Below are 10,044 nucleotides of genomic sequence, written 5' to 3'. Positions count from 1 at the left end.
AGTGAGACTTTTATATGCCCCAAAATGGAAGGACTTACAGATACCTACAGCTGAAGAATGGATATTGAAATGAATGGAATTGGCGTAGATGGCAAAACTGACTACTTTGGTTAAAGAAAGGACTTTGTCTAGCTTTGTTTCTATTTGGAAACCACTCTTGGACTTTTTACTTAGTACACAAAAAATGAAATTTTGATTTTGGGATTTGCTGACTGATTTATTCTATAACTACAGAAATACCTTGTATTATTCTTTTTATATTTTTGCTGACATAAACTTATTTAGTAATTTTTTTTAAAAAAGAGTAAAGGATGGTTTTTATTATGTGATTTTTTAGATATTGGAGTAAGAGGTGAATTTATTTTATACCTACGCCTGTACCAAAGAAAGTTGGAAATTATTTTTCTTTTTTTGTATTATTCTCTCTTTTGTTATTTTCCCCCTTCTTTTGATCTTTTTGTATTTTACTTCTTTCTGAAACTCAATAAAATTAAAAAATCTAAAAAACCTACTATTAGTTTGCATAGATATTTGTTATCAATAAATCAATCTGATATGCAGATGTTAAGGGATGAGTGGAATAAAGAATTAGAGGTTCTATATTGCCTAGACAATGGGAGAGTGTCCTAAGTTCTATACCAAGAGTGTCAATGGACCTTAAATTATGACTTATAAAACAAAAAATAATATTTAGAATTTATTGGACTCCACTATGTCTGTATAGAAAAGGATTGTCAAAAACAGCATTTTGTTGGAGATGTAATAAGGACAATGCCTCTTTAAAACATATGTTTATACAATGTCCTATACTTATTAAATTTTGGGGAAAAGTACTGGACAATATAAATATGATTGTACAACAAAAGCTAAAATTTTCAGAGGATAATATTCTTTTGAATTATATACCTAGTATATGGAACTTAACAACTGGACAATGTAAATGGATTCTCCATGCCCTTACTATGGCCAAAGGACTGATATGTCAGCACTGGAAAGATAAATGCATGGCCCCATTTAGTCAATGGATTGAAGACCTGATTACACTTGCTACTTATGAGTGAATTGCCTATAGACATAGACTTTGTATGGACATGTATAATGAAATATGGGACTCATTTATACAAAATACACGGGGTTAAAAAAAAACCCAGGATAGTCATATAACTTTTAGAAATGTATATGCACTTGAATGATATTTGTATTAGATAAGCATATATAGAATTGGAACTGTGTACTATTATAATGATATATTAACTTTTTTTGTTATTTTTTTCACTTTTATATTAAACCACTTTTATGTATTTTTCCCTTTTTTGTAATTAAAAAAATTAATTAAAAATTAATTTTTTAAAAAAGTTACTTTAGTATTTGTTTAACAGTGAGGGAAATAGAGAAACATTCTCCTGAATTCCAGATCAGTCAAGGGTTTTTTGAGTCCTATTCTTCAGCTTGTCCTCTGGATAAAGCTCCTGTTAGTATGTTGATTCTTCCTTTTGTGTACCAATCTGGGTGTCATATTCTTACAATGCTGGCTTTTCTTTTTCTTATGTTTGTTTTATCTATCTGTCTATCTACTTACTTATCAATTGATATCCCACCTCAATTACCCAAAATAACTCTAGGTGGCTTACATGTTAGGATTAAAACAACCATAAAAATAACAAAATACAAAACAAATAGTAACATATAGCCACACATCAGGAAGTCAAAACAATTATAATAATCAGGGAAAAAAACCCAATCTGGGAATAGAACACCGTACCCTACCGAAGCCCTGCTGAAAGAGCCAAGTTATCACAGCTTTATGAAAGCCCAACAGCATCAGGGTCATATGAACCTTGGGGGACACAGTTCCTTAGATCAGGTGCTGCAATGGGGAAGGTATGTTGAGTCTTCTGCAGCCATTATGGCATAGCATGATTTTTGTACAGCAGAAATCTCTGGCCCCATTTTTTATTGAAACTGTGCTGGTGTTTGTGAATCTCAATGGTGGTTGCTGGTATGGATGCTGCGTTTTGTGGTCCCGATGTATACTTGCCCACAACTGCATGGTATGCGGTATACTCCTGCGGCGGTGCATACCATGCAGTTGCGGGCAAGTATACATCGGGACCACAAAACGTAGCATCCATACCAGGATAAAAGAACACGAAAGGCACTGCAGACTACAGCAACCAGAAAAATCTGCAGTAGCTGAACATGCTCTCAAGCACACTGGACACAAAATCCTATTTGAAAACACAGAGATACTGGACAACACCAACAGCCACTATACCAGGCTATACCGGGAAGCCATTGAGATTCACAAACACCAGCACAGTTTCAATAAAAAAGAGGAGAGTCTAAAAATCAACAAAACCTGGCTACCAATCCTGAAAAATACAGCCTGCAAAAGGTCAACGAACTCAGCTCAACCACCAGGACATGTGAACAGTTCACACAATGAACTTGCTAATCACCCCCAGCAGCCCCTCGTTAACAATTCAATAGAAGAAAAACCCTGCCTAATCCCCAGGAAGATACACACAGATTCTGACACCAAAACAAGCAGCCACTCAGTAACTCAACCCACCCACACACACCCAATCCCCCTTCCCCCCTCAGATCTCTATAAATACCCACAGAAGGGTCACATCACCCTGGGCATAGAGAGAACTGCTCCTGTCTGTGCTCCTGCACTCTGAAGATGCCGGTCACAGGTGCTGGTGAAACGTTAGGAAACAAAACTTCAAGACCACGGCCACACAGCCCGGAAGACCCACACCAGCCATCGTATGCCGGCCGTGAAAGCCTTCGACAATACAAAGCACTATACTGTTTTTATTTTCTAAGAATGCTTCAGGGCCTATGTAGGGTCAAGAGCAATTCTGGAAATAAAGGTTGTTTGAAGTTGGCACTTTCCTTTGCAGCATGCTAGCTTCCCATTCATTATACTATGCCTTTTAATTAAAAAATACTGAAAGAACTATTATATTCAGGTGGAGAAGAGCCTCGTGAACAGGTGCCAAAAGAGGTACCTGTGGCCAACTTTGGTCACTTAGAATAAAATAACCTATAGCCCCATTCTGACCCCCCCAACAATTTGATTAAATAATTGATCCAATAATCTTCTAAAGACAATGGATAACAGTGCCAGATTCCCTCTGCTGCCCACTGTCACTCAAACAACAGGACTTTATAGGTTAAAAACAGCACTGAACCGTGCATAGAATTAAAAAGAACAGAGCAGGACAGCAACAAGCTTCACTAGCCTATCTGATCTGGACTAAGGAGTTGGGAGCATAAGTAAGAATTTATTAGGGAATGTAGTAAAAGTCTCTGTATGCACAAATAACAAAACAATGCAGAAAGAAAGACAAAGCTGGTGGCAGCATATAGACAACTTTGTTTTAATTCGAGTATATATACTTCCAAACTGGATACACTAGAAATTGGCAATGCAACGTAAGATGCAGAGAAATATACTAATTACTGTCAAAATGACCCTGTACAGCCTTATAATGCAAAAGAAAAAAAAAAAGCTTTATACATTACAAATTTCCATTAATGTACACAAATCTTGACAGTGTGATATTTGAATATGATACAGCAAGTTAAAAGGAAAAGAGGAAGCAAGAAAGGTGCTGAGAATATAACCAAACTGAAAAACAAGAAGCCAGCCTATTTTAAAGAGTGCATAGTGGGGAAAAACAGGGACAAAGTGAACAGTTGGTACAAACATTAAGTTTTTTAACAAGCAAAAGATATATTAGAGAGCATTCCTAGTTTTAGCGTCAAACAGCAAACCAATTCTTGGGTATGCAAGGGCTTTGATAAATACTGTATATTTTTCCTTAAAAAAATAAAAACACCTCAAATTCTTTTTTTCCTCTTAAACAGAAACAATGCATAATTAACTTTCCAGAAATAATTCAGTGGTCAAAGTGCTAAATAAAGCTGCCCAATTACATTAAGCATTACTATGACAAACAAATACAAAAGGAAAATGGTTAAACCCAAGGCATTAAATTGCTCATAGCATCATAATACTCTCATTCCTTGAAATCCCTATGTATATTGCACTATTTGGTTTACAGAAAATATATGTTTTTAACATTCCTATGCATGCGTAGCTTACTTGCTGACACACTACTTTTTAAATTTTTTATAGGGTCACTGATTGATTGTTTGGAAGTTATCTTAAAACACCTTAAATATATTTAGTTAACTGCAGCAACCATTTGCAGGAAGAAATCTCCATAATTCCTTTTGCCACAGAATTGTTACCATTCTAAATTATTATGCTCCCTCATAGGTGTGGCATTAGCCTTTTTTCTTCTAATGTCACCAGCAGAGATTTATGAAACTTATTCCTTTAATGGCAACTGTAGCTGAGTAATTGGTTCAAGATTACTCCCAAAACAAGTTTCCCAAACCTGCACAGTTCAGGTTGCTTCAGTCTGGTGCCCTCCATACGAGCTAATGCATAACTTTAATCATGGCCAAGGTATGCTGCCTGGGGTTGAGAAGAGCTGTAATCCAACATGCATGGAAGATATTTGGTTGGGGAAGGCTGGATTAGATAATTGAGATCAAACTCTTGCTGCGTTTGGCAATGCTTGCTGCAGCAACATTCTGGGTAAGGGAAATTGGCCAAATCACTCATTTGTTGCAGAATCCCACCTGTCCTATTAGAACACCATACTGTTGCCCAGCTGGATCTCCCGTAGGACAGTGCCCTGGGCAGCTTTCACATCCCAGACTCTTCTTTTGTTGCCAGGCTTCAAGACTCGCGAGGTGGTTATGGCGCACAGGAGCCCTATTCCCCAAGATGTGCTTCACTGGGACAAAGAGGAGGGGGCAATTACGTGACACTTAACTGGCCAACAGGGCTTATGGGCTGAGATAGCAGCCAACCATGGGGGATTAGCCATAAACAATATGCAAAGGGCTAAATTTAATCCTTCTGGTTAGCCATGGTATGGCTACCCATGGGGTTAACACGCCTCTCTCCTAGGATTGAGATGAAATGCTAGAGAGAGGTCTGTGAAAAGTTTCCCTCCCCCCCTAGATATTCCATCTATATGGCTATTTTGGTTTTTACTCTCTTGTGACTGCGTGACAGAAAAAAACAACAACAAACAGAAACAAGTAGGAAATGGGTAAGAACTCCCTTCTCTGACTTTTTAAATTTATTTTTCATTCTGATGTAGGGTGGAAAAAAGGAAAGGAGGCAGAAAATGATAGCCTTCCCACCTCCTCAACAGCAGCAGAATCTTAAAAAATGGCTCCCAGCCCATGGACTGATCCATCCTTTACCGAGTGCTTCTTGCACACGATGGTGAGTGTAACTTGGCACATGGATGATGAGGCTGATCATGTCATGGGAACAGAGTCAGAAACTCAGCCTTCCCCTATCTTATGCATTGGGCTTACGTCACCAAGATGCCCCAGCCAGCATGATGAAGGGCTGGGGAAGGCTCCAGTAAGCGATGCTGACTATTGCATAGCATTGCAATGCCACCTCGGGTTGGAGTGGAATGCCACCGGAATGTCACAATTCATCACACTATGCCAACCTTATCTTAATCATCCTTTTGTTAAAAGAACAGCTCACGTTTCTGAAAGTATTTTCATCAGAATTTAGTGCAATAAACAGAGCCTCAAAATTTCTCTTAGGATATTTAAAACAATGATTTATGTTACTATAATAGTTAGCCAGATAAGGCCATATGTTGGTTAAACTTCTTTGTGGACTTTCATTATTTCATTAGGCTTATGTTACTTCAATGTTATAAATGGCTGATAATTTAGGCTGTTTCCTTCCTTGTTTTCTGTTGTAAGGTCTTTGAATCCCCCCTCCCCCATATTTCTTTAGCGGGGAAAACTTATGTGATAGTGATTCATAATAAATGTTCAGTGCATGGGCATTTTGTTTAATCTTAGGAAAAGTTAATATTTAGATCACCCATTAGGAATGCAACATTTGCTTCTACTGCAATAAAGTGCAATACGTATGTCATTTTAATGACTAAAAATAAGAGCCTTAAGAAAATATAAAGTTACCTTCCTAGAAGAGTATACTTGAGTAAGCATTAGCAAAATGATATAAAGGAATACAAATAACATGAAGGGTATAGAACACAAAAGTTGCCAATATAGCTGAATAGTTGGGCTTATAAAAGAGAATTCTATAATTAAACAGCACCTTTTTCTCCTTCCATTTAAAAGAACTTGCACTTATTTTTCAAATATACAATCTGATATTCTTCAGTCAAAAAGAAACATTATCTTCAACATGTTTCTTACTTTTATTTATTTTTGCTAGTGAGAAACATACTAGTGCAAGACTCAACCACTGTGCAAAACCTGCCTTTATTTAGTCTGAGCCCTAACGCCCAGAATTTAAGAAATCCTTCCTTTTTAAAATTCCTTCTTCTGGGTTTAATCACGGTTAAATGTGTCCCCTTCCTTTGCAAATTAAACTAACCACTGCATTCAGACCAACTGAGAATGCGTAGAAGTGATTTTGTGGTCTCAGGGCTGTTTGCTATATTTTTCTGTATTGGCCTTGCATCAAATTGGAATAGTGCACATAACTTTGAATCAGGTATTTTTCTTAGCTGACTAGAAAAAGCACATTGGCAAAATGATCAGGTTTCTGTCTCCAGTTATCTGACCAAGAAAAGCAGCAAGTTAAATGTAATGTGGATGTCCAATCTAAAACAAATGCCTTATCATACGTACCTTGCTCTTGGGTATTTGTATCAAAAAGTACTTTAAGAAGGGACCCCAAGTCATATGAATACAACCAAAAAATCAGTTTGGGTGCATGTATGAAACGCACTTGCTGTCTATAAATCTAGCTGCCTTCTTATACATCACTGTTATGTGTTCAGGACTGCTTTAGACATTATCTTTTTTCCTTCATAGAGATAATACATGCTGACTGTAATATTTCAAGGGTGACAGGAGTGCTTTCTGCTGGGGAGGGCGGGTGGGGGGCAGAACATGAATAAATCCATGGAGCAGCAGTTATGAAAACTTGACTACCCAGTCTCTGTACACAGAGAAAAGCCCTTCATATTACATGTGTACATGCACTGGCCATAAAAAGTATCTCCATGTAGGAAAAAAGTTTAACATATGAAACAGTGTCACCTTGCAAGGCTAAAGTAATTTTCTCCCCTCTGCTTTTACCCTGATCATCAAATTCTGAGATGTGAGGCTAACCTAGCCACTATAATATAGCAAATTCCCAGCAGGACTGACTGCCATGCTAGTTCTTTTTGATTGCTGTTCCTACATTCCATAACTGAGCAATAAAAGAGAAGCAGGCAAGGTGAGCAAGCACGGAGGACTGCAATATGTTTCACAGGGGTGGGGCCACAGCTCAGTGGTAGAGCACATGCTTTGCACGTATAAAGATCCCAGATTCAGTCACCAGCATCTCTAGTTAAGAAATCTCAGGAAGCAGCTGCTAGGAATGACTTCTGTCCAAGACCCTGGAGAACTGGTGCCAATCATAATAGACAATACTGGGCTTGATGGACCACTAGTCTGATGCAGCATAAGGCAGCTTCTTAAGTTCATATTAAATAAGCCAGTACAAAAGGATGTGCAAAAGCAATGCCATGGCACACAGACTATCTTTTAGAAATGCTCAGATACACAACCCAAAGTCAAATGCATCAAAGGGTCATCTTAGCTAGTGCTGACTGCCATTAAGGACACTCTTGTTCAGCTTAAATGAGACAAAAGAGTTTCTCAGGTAAGAGTACGGAAACAGGCCTCTGAAAGTAGAAATATGCAGGAGGTCATCTCTCTGAAAGTTTAACAAAGCAGCCTTCATGGCCATGTATTAAGGAGACCCGTGGAGCCATTTGCTTTACTGTATCTTACTACTATTGATATATTGTACAAATGTTTGGGCAGCCAACCTCTTGGATCTATGGTTTGAAATAAAACCTGCTTGGAATCTGGTGGGGGTATCAGGGGTGGGGTGGGTGGGGTGGGTAATATTTTTGGTACAGAATGTGGCTGCCCTAGAGAGTTTCTGCCCTTTCTGTTAGTCCAAGATAGGCAAGGAAGGAGTGCTTCGGCGAAGTGTCATCCAAGTGTAGGGTCTGTGGTCGGGGTGAATGGAATGTGATTTCAAAGTGGTTTTTAGGGAAAAACATGGTCAAGGGAATGAGGTGGGCAAACTCAGAGTTCCGATATTTGTCAAAGCACAGGGAAGTGCCATTTACGGTCAAGGCCCTCAGTGCCAGGTTTGGCTCTGCCCCGCCACTGTGAACAGCTGACATGGCCACCGTCTGCAGAGCATGGGAGGCTGACATCACTGAGAGAGGGGACAATAGGCTGCGGGGACTGTTGGCCACGAGCAGGGGGCTGGCTTCCTTGGAAGTCACACCCTGGCCCTTTTTCTCCTCTTCAGAGCAGTCTCCATTTTGGTGTTTCTTCACATGTCGGCTGAAGACAAATGGGTGGGTGGTCTTGAAGAGGCACTCTTCGCAGCTGAAGGTCTGCCGGGGCGCATGCTTGAGTTTCTTGTGCAGGTTGAGATTGTCTTTGCGTTTGCAGCTGTAGCTGCACTGATCACAGTGAAAAGGGCGCTCCCCCGTATGCACACGCACATGCTCTATCAGCTTATTGGCAGTCTTTGAAAGATAGCCACACTGATCGCACTTGTAGTGGTTGCCAAGGCGATGCTCTCGAACGTGCATTTCCAGCTCAAGCTGATTGGCTTTCACTGCTTGGCAGATCCGGCACTTGTACTCCATTTTGTAGTGGGTTTTCAAATGGCATTCCATTGCTGCTGGACGGTTTGTGGAATAAATGCAGAAGGGGCACCTGTCAAAATGCAAAATAGGGATTGAGACATGGATCTAGATCAGCTAGGAGCAACCTATACCCCACATGTAGTTCCCAGAACCCTTTTGTGTCCCCCAGAGTGGGAAGGACTGATTTCTATAGCATGGTTTTAGACTCCTTGGGGAGGGCAAATTTGGTGCCTAAAGTTTTGCAGAAACCTAAACGACTCATTTCACCATTTAACTCTTCTCTCCATACAATCAGGCTGGTTTTTCCACTTTGGGCGGCAGTTGGGGCAAAAAGCAAGCTGTAAAACCCTGAAAGGTTCAAAGTATCTTAATTCTCCAAACTACTGAACCAGGACAAAATTGATGATTATGTACTTCACTGACCTCCCAAAAATCCCTCAAAGGGATATGGTTAATGACATCATAATGACATGACCATCTCAGTTGAGTTGGTCATATCATCATGATGTCACTGACCACATCCGTTGGAGGCTTCCTTTTTTGGGGGGGTGGGGGGGGGGTAAAGTGCAAGTCCTGACCATAACGTAACCCTGCAAAATGTCCAACATTTTTCAAACTAATCTCATTTACTCTTTTTCAGCGTATACTACACATAAAATGGGAAGATTTATCTGAACACACATTTTAAGCTACTGTATTGATACAAGCACAGCATGAACTATGAATGAAGCCTTTACTTCAGCTTTATTTAAATCACTAGTATTTTGTTGCCTAAAGAGTCAAAATAGTGCCACCCCAATAAGCAGAATACATAGTGCTACTCAAGGCTACTCCACAGCCACCTCTACCTCCCAACTTGCTTTTCAAATCTTTACCTTGACAGATGCTACCTCTCTCCTTCTACTTTAAAAAACAAACAAACAAACAAACAAACAAACTATGCATTATTGGTTTCAAGATGAGTGATCCAATCATTTCTATGGCAACCTTGCCCCTCAATGCCTCTTGGAGAAAAGAGTTCTTTTCCAGATGAGGACTGCAGGCAGGACGGTCCAGAAAGTGCTGTATTTCAGTGACTCTGGCACAAAAGAAGCAAATGCCATTGCAAAACTCAAATTAAATAGCAAGTGAACTGTGGGCTGAGCTTGTAGGAGAGACGTCAGGAGAATGCCAGCTGCTTTTCTGCAATGCCAAGTAATATTTAAAATTAAACATTATGTGCTGAAGCAGCAAAAGCCTTCTATGGCTTGCTGGTTGGCAGCAGCTGGAGAAACAAAGGGCA

At 39.6% G+C, this 10,044-nt stretch overlaps 1 protein-coding gene across 9 annotated transcripts in view; it reads right to left on the bottom strand.

The window, feature by feature from the left end:
- Positions 1 to 3,373: 3,373 nt before the first annotated feature.
- ZNF827 (zinc finger protein 827) overlaps positions 3,374 to 10,044 on the bottom strand; it is a 154,218-nt gene continuing 147,547 nt past the window's right edge. For 6 of the 9 annotated variants that reach the window (XM_088132797.1, XM_088132802.1, XM_088132795.1 and 3 more), the window contains one exon: positions 3,374 to 8,832. In XM_088132797.1, the coding sequence (XP_087988923.1) occupies positions 8,025 to 8,832 (808 nt within the window). In that variant the 3' untranslated portion in view covers positions 3,374 to 8,024. The remainder of the gene's footprint in view (positions 8,833 to 10,044) is intronic. The other 3 variants (XM_088132800.1, XM_088132798.1, XM_088132799.1) reach the window with 1 other exon arrangement.

Source organism: Python bivittatus, unplaced genomic scaffold (assembly GCF_059951505.1).
Source record: "Python bivittatus isolate LINGU-HERP-01145 unplaced genomic scaffold, Pbiv_v1 ctg000070_np1212, whole genome shotgun sequence".
NCBI lineage: Eukaryota > Metazoa > Chordata > Lepidosauria > Squamata > Pythonidae > Python > Python bivittatus.
Note: the sequence above shows the minus strand (reverse complement) of the source record. Positions and strands in the feature narration are given on the sequence as shown.